Source organism: Scomber japonicus, chromosome 3 (assembly GCF_027409825.1).
Source record: "Scomber japonicus isolate fScoJap1 chromosome 3, fScoJap1.pri, whole genome shotgun sequence".
Lineage (NCBI taxonomy): Eukaryota > Metazoa > Chordata > Actinopteri > Scombriformes > Scombridae > Scomber > Scomber japonicus.
The window spans coordinates 36,644,249-36,663,204 of record NC_070580.1 but is presented as its reverse complement, the minus strand read 5'-3'; the positions used below and the strand labels follow the sequence as shown (position 1 = coordinate 36,663,204).

Sequence of the window (18,956 nt, the reverse complement as noted above, 5' to 3'; positions counted from 1 at the left end):
ACCAGATGTGCGTAATAAATCTGCCTTGTGGTATTTTGCTGAAATACCCCTTTAGGGATATATATGTGCCTCCTGTGGTGATATGCAATATGTTCAACCAGCTGTCCGATAATGAGAGCGGACAGACAGCCTCTGTACACACTGACGCATCGTTTTCATTTCATGCTAATTTAAATTTTGTCATTTTTGTTTTTTGGGAGAACATTTCATTTCTTTTATTTTGGACTAATGGATCATTAGGTCGCGTTTCACAGACTTATGTTTAGCAATAACTCTGACCTCAATGGATCAATACGTCAACATTTACCAAAGTTAAAGGTTCCTGTTGGATGCTTCTGGTTTGTGTTCATCTACTCACCGGACGATAAAGAGACAAATACAACATCAACAGAGACTCTGTCATCACATGAAGTGTTTTTATTCTTCAGCCTGTTATTAGTCGTGTTAGAGAGTAACTAGTTGAAGTAATTGTGTCATTAAACTACAGTTACTGATGGAAATGTTGATGATTACAAAGGAGGTTACATCTGAAGTCACACCTTTAAGATTGTGCTGATGTAACAACCAGAAGTAGAGTTTAAACTATCTAACAGAGTCTTATAGAGACAATATCTAGTTTAAACTCTACTTCTGGTTGTTACATCAGTAGACAAGTAGAAACATCATGTTTGTTACAGAGAGTGTTTTAATAGACAATAAAAGCTGCCAGTCATCTTGATTATGATCTCCTTTATTTACAGCAGTTTTAAAGCACAGGGTCACAGTCAGTGTGTGTTTATGTGTGTGTAATGATTCCTCCTGTTCATACTGAGCATTAGATCCTTCATCATGTTTACAATGGAAGTGATGGAGGACTAAATCCACAGTCCTCCTTCTGCACAGAAATGTATTTAAAAGCTAATATGAAGCTTCAGCCGTCCAAATGTGTCAGCGGGACACACTGCAGTGATTATGTGTTAATAATAGGAATAATTTGGGAAACCTCCCAACGCTTTTCTGTGAAATACTCGAGGTGATACAGAAAAAAAGAAGAAAATAAAACATTTCGTCCTCTTAAAATAACAATCATTTTTTCACTCTAAACACCTACATGTGCCCCTAAAACATCCAGGGTTGTTACAGAAACACACTATTTTAACTTTAAGTGAAAACGAATGCAGTCCGCTCCTGTCAGGGTATAATACAGGAAGAACAGCAGGTCAAAGGTCAAAGCACACAAGCATGAGTCAGCCTTACAGAGAGCTTCACTCATCCTCTAACTTCATATTCACTCTGCAGGAAGCTTCAAACTCGTCCTCTCAGGAGCAGAATGTGACGCTGGGATTTTCGGTGGGTTCTTGAATGCAGCATCTGACCCACAGTTCAAACGCCATACTCTCCAGCTTCTCTCTCAGTCTTTCTCACATTAACTTCTGATCCTCTGTGTTGCAGGATCACTTCAGTACCAGTTAGTGCACGAAATCATGAAACACATGTTGTCCACCGTCCGGTTGCCCATCCGGCACTGAGGCAGCTCTGCAGCGTCTGCAGGTACAAACACATTAATGCAGCAGCATGAAATGTCTTTTACAGCGTGAACAGAAACACTTTCTTTAGATATCTTCATAAAGTCACTTTCAGAGAAATAAGTTGATTTCAAAGTAAAACTGTTCAAATTATACAAGATTTTAAAAGTACTGCAGTATTATAGTGATGCTGTTTTACCTTCAGCAGCAGATCCTGAGCTGCTTTCTGACTCTTGCGGTTTCTCTCCTGACGTCTCCTCCTCTTCCTCCTCAGCCTTCCTCTCATGGCTCTGATCTCCTCCCATCACCACACTCGTAAGCCTGGGACAAAAACACAGGTGTGTATTAAAATGACAATGTTTAAACATCTTAAATGGACAGTAGTTTAATAATCCAGTCACTGTTTAATTAAATGTGAATTATTATACCAATAAAACACAGTGAGTAAACAGTGGAACTCTATAGACTGAAAGAAAGGTTCAGACTCATATGTCAGAGCTGACTAGTTGTTATTTTATCATATTTTATGTGAAATCTTTGAGCTCCAAAGGCGGTTAATCACGCTGGGACCTGAAGCACAGATGAAGCTTCACAGATGAAAAAGTCAGATATCTGTCAGCTGGGAGGTTTGAGTGTTTCAGGGAATCAAATGGAGAGAGTGAGAGAGAGGGCAGAGATAGAGAGAGGGAGAGAGATGAAGATAGAGATAGAAAGAGGGAGAGGAAGAGAGATGAAGATAGAGAGAGAGAGATCACAGCCTCTCCTGGTTATCGGCTCGGACATCTCTAATCCCTCCCAGAATGATCTGTCCAGGACGCCAATCCAATCAAACACAACACAATCAGTTTAGCGGAGGCAGCTGATGGGATCATCTTACTCTGCTCAACACTTTACACCATCGCTGAAAGCTTTCCCGGTGGTCTGTAATGCATGCTGGGAAATTACACGTTACCAGAAAGGTCTGTGGAGGAGGGGGGGGGGGGGGGGGTTCTCAGGGCAAAAACCAACCAAGTTGCCCATTAGAGATGCAACTAGAGATTATTTTCACTACTGATTCACTGTATAAAGTAGAAAATGTCAGAAAATGAAGATAAATGTCATCACAAGCTTCCAGATGTGTGTGAATATAAAGAAGTGAAGCTGGAAGTCTTCACATTAGAGAAACTGGAACAAACATGTTTAATATTTAAAGTCAGTCAGAAACCCACCTGTACACACTGGCATTAGTATATTTTCATAATGAATACTTCAGTGGTGTCATGTTGTATTTATGTATGTTTTCTCCTGTTGGAGCACTCAGAGATCAGACTTTGTTTTACCAGCCAGTCGTTCTCTTTGGAAACTTTCATCATGCAACAATTTGTCAGAGAAACGCTGAGAGCTGGTTAACCGTCGCCAAGTGTTTGATCACAGGAGGACTGGTGGATCTCTGTGAAATAAAGAGTCTGGACTAGATGTGCTCTGTGTGAGAAATGCCCCGAGATAGTAGATAGAGTAGAATTAAAGTGAGAAACTCATCAGGAGATTAGATGTCTGAACAGAGTTACGGTAAAAGTGAAACTCATTCTACTTCTAGATAAGAGTGTTCAAACGATTCAACAAACCCTCCCTGTTAATTCCTCTATATAAGGTTAATATGAAGGTTTCTCCTCAGTATAAAGTAGAGTTTCAGTCCTCTGTTCAAACCCTCGTTAGGTAACTGAGTCGTCTCTGTCAGCCGTTGTACAATAAACAGGAACAAAATGCTGCTGAATATTTTCACACTAACACAGACTGATTGTATTCACAGCACAGAGACAAACGCAGACCGTAACCAACGCGTCGATGAGCCGTCAACAAGCAACGAGCAGCAGTAAAATCAGCCAGCACGCCTCTTAAACATGAGGAATGAACGACCTCACAGATGTGTGATGGCGTTCGGGTTTCTGGCCGAACTACGAAGCAATAACTTGTGATAATTTTCACATAAAAGTTGATTACAGGCCTAACCTTTAACTCCGGACCAGGATTTAAACCTCAGAGCAGGACCTTCTGCTGGACGCACATAAAAACTACCGCAGCAGAGCTCAGAGTAGAGAAGATGAGAAGGGATTTATTGGATTTATGGTGCAAAACTGCAATTATTTGGTTTAAAAAGCATCTCTGAGCAAACGTTTGTTCTTCTTGCCAAATAAAACGTAAAGTCTGAAGCAAGCAGTTAATAGCAGAGACAATATGAAGCTGATCTTTACACATTCATTCATGAACAAGAGCATCTCAATCATGATTCCCTTCCTCCTCCTCTCCTCTCCTCTCCTCTCCTCTCCTCTCCTCTCCTCTCCTCCTCTCCTCTCCTCTCCTCTCCTCTCCTCCTCTCTTCCTCCTCCTCCTCCCCCCCCCCCCTCCTCTCCCCAGCTGTCTGTCAGTGCAGCAGCAGTCACAGCTGGAGAGAAAGCCGGGCTAAATATAGACGCCCTCTCTCTTTCTCAGAGAAACGGTTTTGTTTTGACTCGTCGCCTCCTCGTCTCTGCTGCTGCCCTCTTCAGTCCAAACTAAACTGAATTTTACACAAAAACCTGCATGTGAGCTTCAGCTCTGCCTCTGATTTCTGTCTGTGTGTCTCAGTTTGACTTCATGTTTAAAGGGTTGGAGGGTTACACTCACACAACAACCAGGACAGTTTATCTATTAAGCTCATGGTCACGTCTATAAATGTCTTATTTAGTCCGGTCAACAGTCCAAAAACCCAAATTATTCAGTTTATTGTGATAAACAGTTTGAAACTGTCACATTTGATAATCTGCAAACAGCAAATATCCAGCAAGTCGCATAAGATGAGTCAATTAATCAATAAGTTGATTGATAGGAAATGAACAGGCAGCTGTTTTCCTGCATTTGCTGTTTTAAATGATCAGATGTGATTTAATGCTTTTCTCCGTCATACATGATGTAAACTGAATATCTTTGATGTTTAAGACCTTTGACTCTAACGGACATTTTCACAAATTTCTGACATTTCAAATCAGATCAGAAAAATAATCAAAGATTAATAATAAAATAGTTCAGTTTCAGCCTTAAACTTCTGAAATGGTTCTTGTTGCAGCTTTAAAGTTCAGAAAGTTTTAATCTGTTTTAAAGAGGTGCTATGTTATTTATTTTAGGCTCATCCTGTATTTAATCTACTCTAATTCATCAATAGAAATTAAACATTATAACCTTCATAAAGATATCATGTGTTTCAGTGTTTGTGTTATACTGTTATTATTATATCTGTGTGTATCTAATAAACTGTCTGAGTGTTTTTCATTGTAGGAATCTGTGAGTGCTCCCAGTTTTGGGATGAATGGAGTTCATCTGCTAATTATTAAGATAAATAACGTCTCACCAGCAGATTAATTACAGTTTAGCTGCATTATTGATCTGATTAAACAGAGTGAGCTTGCTTTATTCTTCTTTCTACTTTAATGAAAACGCAACATTAAATCTGGACTGTGTTTCAGATGAACGATGGCTGGACGTTAAATCAGAGGAAACCTTTAATCTGCATTTAAAGAAAGTAACTAAATACATTTACTCAAGGATATGAGTATGAGCAGAACACCGCCATCTAGTGTCTCGAGATCGTAGTCGCAACAACCAAACATAATTCCAGCAGTCGGGTTGCCGAGTGTGTTAATCGATCAGCCTGTGCCATGTCAAGTGATGAATCATACAGGGTAACGACTTTTACAACAGTATTTAATGTTAGCCAGTCTTCAACTGGAAGTCTTTCTTTGAGTGGTGTGTACTCGATTAGCTAGCTAGCTCCCAACTCAAAATGATTGCTTGTTTCTGTAGCCTGATCGGCGTGAGCAGACCAGTCAGTAAACTACACGATAACCCATAATGCATTTCGTTCCTACCCTAGCTGAAATCAGCAGGCTGAAGCGGATTTTATTTTAGCTCTAACTCTGTAAATATACCACTTTATCCACATGTCTAACCTTTTTAGGCGAGAAAGTATCCCTTTACATCCACAATGTGACGCTAATTTGTCCAAATAACACCTGCTTAAAGTTTTGTTCCTGCGAATTCGGAGCCACTCAAGTTAGCCGTAGCGAGTAACGCACTTCCGGTCATTTTCACAAAATAAAACACCCGTTGCCTTTTATTATTGAGAAAACCATAACGATAGAGTTGGTGCTTTTATTTTGAAAACAGGAGGCTAGCTCGGCGGCTAACTGACCCCCTAATTATGTAGCAATACAGTCATACTGCACATCAAATTAAATAGGAGAAACTCTGCTACAAGCACACATAAGTCATTTTAACACACCAAACACAACTCAAACACCAAGCATATTAATGATCAAATATCAAAATCCGAATAGCGTCAGAAAGTCAACCCACTCTCCACATTTCCATTGCTACCGTTTTGATACTTCATGGTACACAAACAAATAGCATCTCATATGAAAGCTAAGACCCTGGCGAGTTCAACAGTACCACTATTATTGTGCTAAACACTCAGTGAACCAGCAGCCAAAGAATACAAAGGTAAACAACCACTTATTTACAACGATTAACAGATATTCTGTCTTACCTTCGAAGTTTTGTGATGAAAAGTTGTACTTGAGAGCAAAAAACGCTGGTTTTAGTAAGTCCAACACGGCTCTGCTTGTTTACAACTCCATTTCACCCTGTGCCAGACTACAGCCCCGTGGCTGTATTATTTTAAAAAATATATAGCTTTTAATAAATATTCTACATATTCAACCTTTAAGTATAATTTGAAGTACTTGTACTTAATTTCAATAAATGTTCAAATTATCCAAAATTTCAGCAAAAATCCAAGATTAGAGACAAAGTCCAAAGACTGAAAACACATTTGTGTATCTGAACTTTGTTTTTTCTTCTTTCCCATTAATCATCTCACCAGCCCTCACATTTATCTGCTGACCCTTTGGAGGGGCCCCACCCCTAGGTTGGGAACCACTGGACTAAACTAGCTAACTGTATATAAAGTAGTGTTAACTAGCTAACTGTATATAAAGTAGTATAAACTAGCTAACTGTATATAAAGTAGTATAAACTAGCTAACTGTATATAAAGTAGTATAAACTAGCTAACTGTATATAAAGTAGTATAAACTAGCTAACTGTATATAAAGTAGTATAAACTAGCTAACTGTATATAAAGTAGTATAAACTAGCTAACTGTATATAAAGTAGTATAAACTAGCTAACTGTATATAAAGTAGTGTAAACTAGCTAACTGTATATAAAGTAGTATAAACTAGCTAACTGTATGTAAAGTAGTATAAACTAGCTAACTGTATATAAAGTAGTGTTAACTAGCTAACTGTATATAAAGTAGTATAAACTAGCTAACTGTATATAAAGTAGTATAAACTAGCTAACTGTATATAAAGTAGTATAAACTAGCTAACTGTATGTAAAGTAGTATAAACTAGCTAACTGTATATAAAGTAGTGTTAACTAGCTAACTGTATATAAAGTAGTATAAACTAGCTAACTGTATATAAAGTAGTATAAACTAGCTAACTGTATATAAAGTAGTATAAACTAGCTAACTGTATGTAAAGTAGTATAAACTAGCTAACTGTATATAAAGTAGTGTTAACTAGCTAACTGTATATAAAGTAGTATAAACTAGCTAACTGTATATAAAGTAGTATAAACTAGCTAACTGTATATAAAGTAGTATAAACTAGCTAACTGTATATAAAGTAGTATAAACTAGCTAACTGTATATAAAGTAGTATAAACTAGCTAACTGTATATAAAGTAGTATAAACTAGCTAACTGTATATAAAGTAGTGTAAACTAGCTAACTGTATATAAAGTAGTATAAACTAGCTAACTGTATATAAAGTAGTATAAACTAGCTAACTGTATATAAAGTAGTATAAACTAGCTAACTGTATATAAAGTAGTATAAACTAGCTCCACCTCCAGCAGCTACAACAGTAACATGCTGCTCTAACACTGATGCTTCACTATTAATAATCTAATGATGTCATATATAATAATATATCAGCTACAACAGGAACATGCTGTGTTGGTACTTTTACTTCTAAGTATCTGAGTATGTGTTCCACCACTTGTAATATTTGAATCTTTATAATATAAAAATAATAATCATAATAATGATGATGATGATGATGATGATAGTAATAGTGTCAAACTGATCCTTGTTTTGTAAATAAATATAATAACAGTAAAATAAGATTATTGTGTAAATGGTTGTATTGTGAGTTTTTGTGTGACATGTTGGCCTCACGTGGACCACAGACTGCAAACCTGAAGAGCTGACATGTAAACAACGGTGTGCGTGTGTGTATGTGTGTGTGTGTGTGTGTGTGTGTGTGTGTATGTGTGTGTGTGTGTGTGTGTGTGTGTGTGTGTGCGCGCGTTATCTGCTGTCGGAAAACAGAAATTAATTGTATCCCACCTAATCGACCCCCACGTAGCCTGTGAGACCGTCCGTGTGTGTGAGCCGCTGGTTCCGGTTAGTTTACGGTGTTTCCAGGCAGAGTATCGATCCCGCGACGTGTGTGCGGATCAGCTGACTGCAGAGATCCTTTAGACATGAGAAGAGGGATCACTCTGTGTAATAAATACAGGATGTTACTCTCAACAGCTAAACTATTATGTCACATCCACAAACATAAAGTAATGCAGAGTAAACAGCGCCATCTGTATGTTGGCTGTCTCTGTGCATCTTGTTTTTATTTCTAATCAGCTGTTCATGTGCGTTACGTGTGATCTTATTCAACAGAGTAAAGGTAAACTAAAATAACTCTTATACTTACCAAAAGTGTAGTTTCTAAACAGAATATTACTGCAGTTTTAAAACAGTAAATTATCCCGTGAGTGTTTTTGTTGTGATATTTTATGTTTTATCTCTTATATCTGTTCACTTTGTATATTTTCTTGGTGTTTTTGTTTTTATTAGTTTGACTATGAAGCACTTTATTACTGATATCTGAGAAAGGTGATTATATAAATAAACTACTTGCTTTTTTTTAAACAAGTTAAACTGAATTATGATTTGGCGGGATTTAGTGACACCTAGTGGTGAAGTTGAAGATTGCAACCATTATTTTATTTTATTTGTTTTGACGTTTTAATTTTGTTCTACTTTATATTTTGTTATTTTTTCATTATCATTTTATAAGTTATTTCTTATTATTTTCTGTTTCTTTTGTCTGTTAATCTGTTTAACCTAGTTTAAGTCCAGCTTTTATTAAACTTTATCTCTTTTATTTCATTTTACCTTTTTTTGTCGTTTTAATCTATTTTTACCTCCAACCTTTAGCAACATTTTCTCTTATTCTCTCTTATTTTGCGTATTTATTTAATATTTCATGTTTTTATTTATTTATTTACTGATTTTATTTCAATGTTATTAACATTTTTATCATCCTTATTTTCGTCTGTGTGCATTGGTCTCAGTTTTTGTCTTTTAATTTCTTCTTTGTTTATGTTCTTTTTCTTTGTGTTGTCACTTGTTCTGTTTTATTATCAGCTTGTCAATCAACTGTGAAACACTTTGAACTACATTAACCTGAATGAAAGCTGCTGTATGAATAAAATATGGTTGATTTATTGACTGTAGCTTGATGGTAGTTTGGAGTTTATTACATTACAACCAGTTCTACCAACATCAGAGCAGACATGAGGGATATCTGAGGTTAACTAGTTACTAGATTGTTTACGGTATTTATAAATTTAAATGAGAGAGTTGCATCAGTAGAGCTTTACACATGAATATCATGACATGGGTATTTCTCCCTGACTGTAAGGAAGTCCATATATAGTGAAAATGTTTCATACTTTCACATATTTTACTATTTTACTAATCTAACCGCACTGGAGGTTGAATTTGAGTCAGATAAAAACATGCAGGAGTGAGACCTCTTCCTCTTTCTGGATGCTTTGGGTCGTTTTGGTTGCCCCCCCAACCCCTACCCCCCCCCCACCAACCTGATGCAGTGACGTCACACAGGTGGCGAGCTAATGGCAGTTGTCAACAAACAAGACGTCACACGGAGAGAGCGACGTGATTGGCTGAGATCGTTGATACCGGAGTTGCACGAGGAGACTGGAGGGAGGAGAGGACGGTGTCTGCGGTTGCTATGCAGCTTTACCGGAGGAGGGAGACGGTTCATACAAGTGGTTTCCTTCTTCTCAATGAGTCACACACACAGCAGCTGAAATGAGGAAGCAGCATAAAAATATCCAATGGAGACAAATCTGAGGCTGTAAAGACAAGTAGGAACATTAGAATAGATTATAATAGAATAGACTAGAATAAGATATAATCATAATAATAAATAAAATACATAGGCTGGAGCAGAATAAAAGAAAACAAGACCCAAATGTTACACAGCATAACTTGATTTTCTTATATTATAAAATAATTTAACATAATTACATTATATATTTAGTAGAATAGAAACGTGTCAGAATCAGAAGATTGTTATTATGCTATCGTGAAACATGACACTTTTTATTGGAAAATACAGGAATACTATTATTATATTTATTATTATTATTATTAGTAGTAGTAGTAGTAGTAGTAGTAATAGTAGTATTGTCAAATGTAATATCTCATAAGACACCTTGACTTTCATTGAAGGTAGAGACTAATAAACTTAAACTAATACTTTAGGTTGGTCTCTCTTATATTATATTATATTATATTATATTATATTATTAAGATAAGATAAGATTAGTCCCACAGTGGGGGAATTTACAGTATTGCAGCAGTAAGTGGACAGTAAAAAAGCAGAAAGAGCATCAATAGAAAGAAGTACACAAACAATAAAACAAACAACAGTAGAGAAAAAATATAGAATAAAAATAGTAACATTATATTTATATTAATATTATATGAATTTTAACGTGGAAAAATAAATATATATACATACATGTTGCACGGTTGAACTGAGTAATGGTGTACCAAAAGTCATGTATTTTATTTTATTTTATTTTATTATGAGTATTTCTCTGTAATGAGACCCTTTTTAATGGATGATGGTGCGTCCTACGTCACCACGTTGACCCTGAAGCGGAAGTTAACACGTGGGGTTCACAGGAATCACTGAACGCGCATGTTGGGAGGCCACGACTCTTTCTCAGGTAACTTTACTCCACTTTACACTGAACATACGCAGTAATGTAAGACCAGACTGTGCTGTGTGCTGAACTTAAGATACCTGTTAACAATGTTTGAGTGTTTGTGACGAGTTTGCTGCTTTCTGCTAAACATTAACTTATAAAACACGCGCGAGCTCAGTTAGCCTGTTAGCTCTGATAACTTAGTCCGGCTGCACTGTCACAGATGTTCAACTAATAACAAGTTCTGTATATAATGTGTGTTAAATTAGAGCTCAGTATGTGATGTGTGGATAGTTAGAGATCAGTATATGATGTGTGTACAGTTATAGAGCTCAGTATGTGATGTGTGTTAAATTAGAGCTCCGTATATGATGTGTGTACAGTTATAGAGCTCAGTATGTGATGTGTGTACAGTTATAGAGCTCAGTGTGTGATGTGTGTTAAATTAGAGCTCAGTATGTGATGTGTGTTAAATTAGAGCTCAGTATATGATGTGTGTACAGTTATAGAGCTCAGTATGTGATGTGTGTACAGTTATAGAGCTCAGTATGTGATGTGTGTACAGTTATAGAGCTCAGTATGTGATGTGTGTACAGTTATAGAGCTCAGTATGTGATGTGTGTTAAATTAGAGCTCAGTATGTGATGTGTGTTAAATTAGAGCTCAGTATGTGATGTGTGTACAGTTATAGAGCTCAGTATGTGATGCGTGGATAGTTATAGAGCTCAGTATGTGATGTGTGTTAAATTAGAGCTCAGTATATGATGTGTGTACAGTTATAGAGCTCAGTATGTGATGTGTGTACAGTTATAGAGCTCAGTATGTGATGCGTGGATAGTTATAGAGCTCAGTGTGTGATGTGTGTTAAATTAGAGCTCAGTATGTGATGTGTGTACAGTTATAGAGCTCAGTATGTGATGTGTTTTAAATTAGAGCTCAGTATGTGATGTGTGTTAAATCAGAGCTCAGTATGTGATGTGTTAACAGTTATAGAGCTCAGTATGTGATGTGTGTTAAATTAGAGCTCAGTGTGTGATGTGTGTACAGTTATAGAGCTCAGTGTGTGATGTGTGTACAGTTATAGAGCTCAGTATGTGATGTGTGTACAGTTATAGAGCTCAGTACGTGATGTGTGTTAAATTAGAGCTCAGTATGTAATGTGTTAAATTAGAGCTCAGTATGTGATGTGTTTTAAATTAGAGCTCAGTATGTGATGTGTGAACAGTTATAGAGCTCAGTATGTGATGTGTTTTAAATTAGAGATCAGTATGTGATGTGTGGATAGTTAGAGCTCAGTATGTGATGTGTGTTAAATTAGAGCTCAGTATGTGATGTGTTAAATTAGAGCTCAGTATGTGATGTGTGTGCAGTTATAGAGCTCAGTATGTGATGTGTGTACAGTTATAGAGCTCAGTATGTGATGTGTGTACAGTTATAGAGCTCAGTGTGTGATGTGTGTTAAATTAGAGCTCAGTATATCATGTGTGTACAGTTATAGAGCTCAGCATGTGATGTGTGTTAAATTAGAGCTCAGTATGTGATGTGTTTTAAATTAGAGCTCAGTGTGTGATGTGTTAAATTAGAGCTCAGTATGTGATGTGTGTTAAATTAGAGCTCAGTATGTGATGTGTGGACAGTTATAGAGCTCAGTATGTGATGTGTGTACAGTTAGAGCTCAGTATGTGATGTGTGTACAGTTATAGAGCTCAGTGTGTGATGTGTTAAATTAGAGCTCAGTATGTGATGTGTTAAATTAGAGCTCAGTATGTGATGTGTGTTAAATTAGAGCTCAGTATGTGATGTGTGTACAGTTATAGAGCTCAGTATGTGATGTGTGTATAGTTATAGAGCTCAGTATATGATGTGTGTTAAATTAGAGCTCAGTATTTGATGTGTTTACAGTTATAGAGCTCAGTATGTGATGTGTGTATAGTTATAGAGCTCAGTATTTGATGTGTTTACAGTTATAGAGCTCAGTATGTGATGTGTGTATAGTTATAGAGCTCAGTATGTGATGTGTGTACAGTTATAGAGCTCATTGTGTGATGTGTGTTAAATTAGAGCTCAGTATGTGATGTGTGTTAAATTAGAGTTCAGTGTGTGATGTGTGTACAGTTATAGAGCTCAGTATGTGATGTGTGTTAAATTAGAGCTCAGTATGTGATGTGTGTTAAATTAGAGCTCAGTATGTGATGTATGTACAGTTATAGAGCTCAGTGTGTGATGTGTGTACAGTTATAGAGCTCAGCATGTGATGTGTGTTAAATTAGAGCTCAGTATGTGATGTGTGTACAGTTATAGAGCTCAGTATGTGATGTGTGTACAGTTATAGAGCTCAGTGTGTGATGTGTGTACAGTTATAGAGCTCAGTATGTGATGTGTGTACAGTTATAGAGCTCAGTATGTGATGTGTGTTAAATTAGAGCTCAGTATGTGATGTGTGTACAGTTATAGAGCTCAGTATGTGATGTGTGTACAGTTATAGAGCTCAGTGTGTGATGTGTGTTAAATTAGAGCTCAGTATGTGATGTGTGTACAGTTATAGAGCTCAGTATGTGATGTGTGTACAGTTATAGAGCTCAGTATGTGATGTGTGGACAGTTATAGAGCTCAGTATATCATGTGTTTACAGTTTCAGAGCTCATCGGTTTCCTTCATCATGGCTGTCAGAGCATCATTTGAGAAAAACAATGAGATCGGCTGCTTCGCCAAACTCACCAACTCTTACTGCCTGGTGGCCGTCGGCGGCTCGGAGAACTTCTACAGGTGAAGTTAATCTGATACTTTATACTTACTTTATTTCCTTCCCTTCTTCCTTCCTTCCTTCCCTTCCTTTCCTTTCCTCCTTCCTTCCTTTCCTTCCTTCGTCCCTCCCTCCTTGTCTCTTTCTTTCCTCTCCCCTACCTTCCTTCTTTCCTCTGTCCTTCTTTCCTCCCTTCCTTCTTTTCCTTTCTCCTTCCCTCCCTCCCTCCTTCCTTTCCTTCCTCCCTTCCTTCTTTCCTTTCCATCCCTCCCTCCTTTCCTTCCTTCTTTCCTTCCTTCTTCCTCCCTTCCTTCTTTCCTTTCCATCCCTCCCTCCTTTCCTTCCTTCTTTCCTCCCTTCTTCCCTCCTCCCTTTCCTTCTTTCCTTCCTTCCTTCTTTCCTCCCTCCCTCCCTTTCCTCCCTTCTTTCCATCCCTCCCTCCTTTCCTTCCTTTCTTTCCTCCCTCCCTCCCTCCCTCCCTTCCTTCCCTCGAGGACAACGGGAGGGTTAAATAAAGGATCTGAATAGTTCTTCCACCGCTGTCCGCTACATTAGCTTGCTTCAGTCTTTTAGTGTAGCAGCGTTTAAGTTAAATTCTGATGAGATCTGAGTCTCACTGGCTGATGTCATCAAGTGTAATCTCTGCTTTTAACTTTATGTAAGACGAGGTGTGTCAGCTTGTTGTTTATCAGCCCTGCGTGACAAAGTTCACGTACTGGCAGATGTTTGTTTATGTAGACAGATAAACTGTGACTCAGCGTTTATGCTTTCAATGTAAAGTGATGGAGGACAAAATCCACAGTGAGTCCACACAGTCATTATAAAGTCTCTGATCAGCTTCTATTGAGCTTCATCAGTGTGAGTTGAGACTATAAATGTGAGACACATTTACAGTCTTTTTAGTGTTTCCTGTTTCTCTGTGGTGGAAGTATAGTAACAAAAAGACTTTGCTACTAAAAACACTGTAACGCTGAAACATAGAAGATGAAGATTTGACTCATTCAGACGCTGAAGCTTCATATTAGCTTCACATCAACTTTTAAATCCATGTTTCCACAGAAGGAGGACTGTGGATTTAGTCCTCCATCACTTCCTGTAAACATTATGAAGGATCTAATGCTCAGTATGAACAGGAGGAATCATTACACACACATAAACACACTTCATGTTACTTTAAGCTCCTCACTGTTGGTTTAAGACAGATTCTGTCCTTTTTAATAAAAAATATAATACAAATTTAAATTGTTAGTATGAGAACACAGAACACAGAAGTAAATCATGTCATAACATGTGTTTTATAAAAATGCATTTATTTATATTTTATGTTCATCTCTAATATTTCACAGTGTGTTTGAAGGAGAATTGTCAGAAACTATCCCAGTGGTTCACGCTTCCATCGCAGGCTGTCGCATCATCGGGAGGATGTGTGTAGGTGAGTATCACACACACACACACGTCTTGCCTTTTTTTTATTGACAAAACAGAATTTCAAACAGGATAAAAGCTTTCCGATATCACAGACAGTGAATAAAAAACAAATAAAAACGTAAAGGTGGTGTTGAGCTTACATGAAGGTATATAAACAGTGTCTCACATATAGCTGTAGTTTTGTGACCTACAAGTTTCAGGTTGTGTAAATATGAACTAAAGTGGCTTTAAATACACTGAAGTTTGGTTTTAGTTGATCATTTGCTGTTGTGAATATATTTACACAAGTTACATAATCACAGTCTGAAGTAGACATCATCAATGCAGACACCTGATGACATCACTGTTTGTCCCGTAACCAGGCAACCGTCACGGTCTGATGGTGCCCAACAACACGACGGACCAGGAGCTGCAGCACATCAGGAACTGTCTGCCCGACTCCGTGAGGATCCAGAGAGTCGAGGAGAGACTGTCAGCGCTCGGCAACGTCATCGCCTGCAACGACTACGTAGCGCTCGTCCATCCCGACCTGGACAGGGTGAGACACACACACACACACACACACACACACACACACACACACACACACACACACACACACACACACACACACACACACACACACACGTTACAGCTCAACTGACAGTCATACTTATTCATACGTCTACAGGTAGAATCACTGTTCATTTGGTGATGTGAAAATATCCCTCAGTTAGTCAGAAGTTATGTTTTAATCCAGAGTGGACACAATGTGATTCTAGTGATCTATACATACGTTTGTAGTTTACTTTTATTAATCATTAATCATCTTTATATTATAAACATTGATTGGTCGATAATCAGGCTGTTGACAGACTTTGATGTGATCCTCTGAAGTAAACCTGCTGCATGACTAACTTACCAATCGATTCCTTTATGTGATCATTTCTATTATAATCAGTAAAGTTAAAGAGGACGTCTGAGTCTCACATCTCTTATAACTGTCTCTGTGTCCCTCTCTCCGTCTCAGGAGACAGAGGAGATGCTGGCAGACACTCTGAAGGTGGAGGTTTTCCGTCAGACGGTAGCAGAGCAGGTCCTGGTCGGCTCATACTGCGCGTTCAGTAACCAGGGCGGCCTCGTCCACCCGAAGACGTCCATAGAAGACCAGGACGAGCTGTCGTCTCTGCTACAGGTCCCCCTGGTGGTGAGTGACAGACACTTTAACCTGTTATATCACACAAGGAGATCAACGTTGACGGTTATCTAGACGTTAAAGTTAACTTCCTGTTCAGGCCGGCACAGTGAACCGTGGCAGTGAGGTCATCGCGGCGGGGATGGTGGTCAACGATTGGTGTGCGTTCTGCGGGCTGGACACCACGAGTACCGAGCTGTCCGTCATCGAGAGCGTCTTCAGACTGAGCGACACGGCACAACCATCCGCCATCGCCACCAGCATGAGAGACTCACTGATCGACAGGTGAGACACACACAGACACACAGACACACACACACACACACACACACACACACACACACACACAGATGTTGTCCTTGGTCACTTTTGGGGATTACATGGGCTTATTCATTTCCTGAAGACTTATCCTATAAGCAACTTGTTTTAAGTCTGAAATTTGTCCCCAAAACTGGGCGATGACAGACCCACCTGTCTTTATATCCTTGTGAGGACACTCTAGTCCCTTACCTGAACCATAACCAGTTCTAACCTTAACCTTAAAACCAAGTCTGAACCCTTTAAACTGCCGTTTGAATTTGTGATGACCGTCCATAATGTCCTCACTGAGTGTGAAGAAGTAATGAGGGAGAAGGAAATTTAATTTTAAGAATTTCTAACAAGACTTAGAAAGTGGTGTATTTTCAGTGTTTATAGTGATGCTGTGTGAATAATGTACATCAGAGTGCTTCTGCCTGTAAAACCTGCAGCTTCACAGCTTTCTAGTGGACAGAATTGGTGCTTTTTTTGAAGAACATCTCCATCTGCCACTTTTCATCATGTTTAATATGAGTTACATCAGAAATAAGCCATTAAAACTGTCTTTTCCTCCTCTTGTTTCAGCATGGCCTAAACCATCACACCAGTGTCCTGCTGCTGAAGAGCTCTGCTGCTGGTTCTCCTGGTCGGACCTCAACTTCAAACACCTCCTCTCTCTGAAGTCACACCTGCAACAATAATCATTTTCTACCTTTTTTTTTTTCTTTTTAAACATTCGGTTTAATCTTTTCGGTTCAGTAATTTTCGTTTTGTGACCTCAGTGACGTTTGGGATCATCTGTCTTCACAGCTGTTACAGTTTCAGCTGTGAATCCACCTCCTGGTCTCTGACTCAGACCAGGAGAGGTGCTGAGGAGTTTAATGTGGAGGGAAAGCAGCAGATTTAGATTTAAAAGGTTTTCTCAGTTTGGATATTATACAAAGTGACCAGAGCTGTGCTAAAAATGATTAAAACTGTTTCTGTGCCTGTTACCTAAACTGTATTTGTAGGAGTCTTCGTGCTCTGGATGTGAAACTCCCAGAAGCTCCGGTGGCTCTCGATGACTGACGCTATCTCAGCTGTTTGTTGCTTTAGTCGCTTTAGAGTCAGACAGGAAACATGTTTTAGGTTCCTCCAGCTGGGAGAGAATCCCTGAAACAGACTCACATCTTTACATTTTTCAACCGCTGGCTGCTTTGATATTATTAGGAACATTATCGAAGGTTTACGAGTGAGACTTTAAACTGTAACAGTAAATATACACACAGGTAGAGTGATTTCAGTGTCTGTCATGTGTAAAAGTCTGAAGCAGAGAGGGATGTTTTGTTTTTTTCCTCAAACTGTTGAATGAGATTCAGATTGTGTAACATTGAAGACTCTGGATAATTTTTACTTCAGTCTAACAGATCAAAGCTTTCCTCTAAAAAACACATGGAGGATATTTCTGAATACGTTATGTCTGTCCTGTAAAATAAAATAAATCTCCCTCTTTTTATCTTGTGTTCTTTTGAGGTTCATCAGACACATAAGTCTTAAGTAATGTAGTAAATTTACTCACATTTTGTTTTACACAGTTTGAGTGTAATTTTGAGGTAGTGCGTTACTTTAACTTTCTACATTTATTTGGAAGTTGTAGCTAATTTTCAGCTTCAGAGTTTACATTAAAAATATGACGAGCTCATGAAACACATTGTTAAAGACTAAACTATAAACAAGTACATTTACTGAAAGACTGTTAAGTAAAAAGTTTGAGGTACTTTACTGTAGTACAGTTTGAGGTACTTGTACTTTACTGAAGTACAGTTGAGGTACTAGTACTTTACTGTAGTACAGTTAGAGGTACTAGTACTTTCTACTCCACTACATTTATTTAACAGCTTTAGTTACTTTTCAGATGAAGATTTGACACAATGGATAATATAACAAGCTTTTAAAATACAACACATTGTTAAAGATGAAACCAGTCAGCAGTGTGTAGTCGGCTCACATTTCAGATGTCTATGAGTTGTTAACAGCTCCACCAAATACTGATTCTTCCCTCTAAACTTCTCACATGCTTTCATTTCAATAAATGTTCAAATGATCCAATATTTCAGCAAAAATCAAAGATTAGAGAAAAAGTCAAAAAACTGAAAACACATTTGTGTATCAGAATCAGGGTTATTCATTGTTTTTTTAATTTTAGTTACTCTTTTAGTTTGCTTTTTTAGCTTAGTTTTAGTGAATTTAACAAGTGATGAAGTAGTATTAGTTTAGTTTTTATTTATTTTTACTGTTTCAGGTATTAGGAAGAAAGCCTCGATTAGTAGAAGCTGTAAAGGATGAAATAATGCTGACAGTGTGTTTGTGTTCTCCCTGCTGGTACTAGCCGTTATCAAGTCAAACTAAACACAGTACAGTCAAAATGGAGAAAATGAAAAGAAAACTAACTGACAGTTAGCTAGCTAAACAGTTTTTATTTAGTTTTTGTTTATTATAAAGCTCTTTTTTGTTTTTATTTTAGTTAACTAAATAATTTTTTCACTGCTTGTTTTAGTTTTAGTCAACTATAATAACCCTGATCAGAAACAGGGATGAGACATCGAAACCCATTAACCGTTCACTGGGATTAACGCTGGCCTTTGAGTTGTGGTCTCTTTTTTTTATTTAAACATTTTAATAAAGAGTTGAGCTGTGTAGTCTAGTATGAAGGCTTCATTAACAGC

The 18,956-nt window shown here is 37.8% G+C and overlaps 1 protein-coding gene and 1 long non-coding RNA gene across 2 annotated transcripts; one reads left to right on the top strand and one right to left on the bottom strand.

Moving 5' to 3' along the window:
• Nucleotides 1-1,012: 1,012 nt before the first annotated feature.
• Nucleotides 1,013-8,054, bottom strand: LOC128355551 (uncharacterized). Its single transcript, XR_008321134.1, has 3 exons — nucleotides 7,938-8,054; nucleotides 1,705-1,826; nucleotides 1,013-1,524 (listed from the first exon to the last, which is right to left on the bottom strand). It is a non-coding gene; the product is annotated as an uncharacterized LOC128355551 (long non-coding RNA).
• Nucleotides 8,055-10,584: 2,530 nt separating this feature from the next.
• On the top strand, nucleotides 10,585-17,742 carry eif6 (eukaryotic translation initiation factor 6). Its single transcript, XM_053315841.1, has 7 exons — nucleotides 10,585-10,630; nucleotides 13,242-13,375; nucleotides 14,699-14,784; nucleotides 15,143-15,318; nucleotides 15,790-15,966; nucleotides 16,055-16,239; nucleotides 16,837-17,742. The coding sequence occupies exons 2-7, from the start codon at nucleotides 13,269-13,271 to the stop codon at nucleotides 16,844-16,846; spliced, it is 741 nt and encodes a 246-aa protein (XP_053171816.1). The 5' UTR covers nucleotides 10,585-10,630; nucleotides 13,242-13,268; the 3' UTR covers nucleotides 16,847-17,742.
• The last annotated feature ends 1,214 nt before the right edge of the window (nucleotides 17,743-18,956 follow it).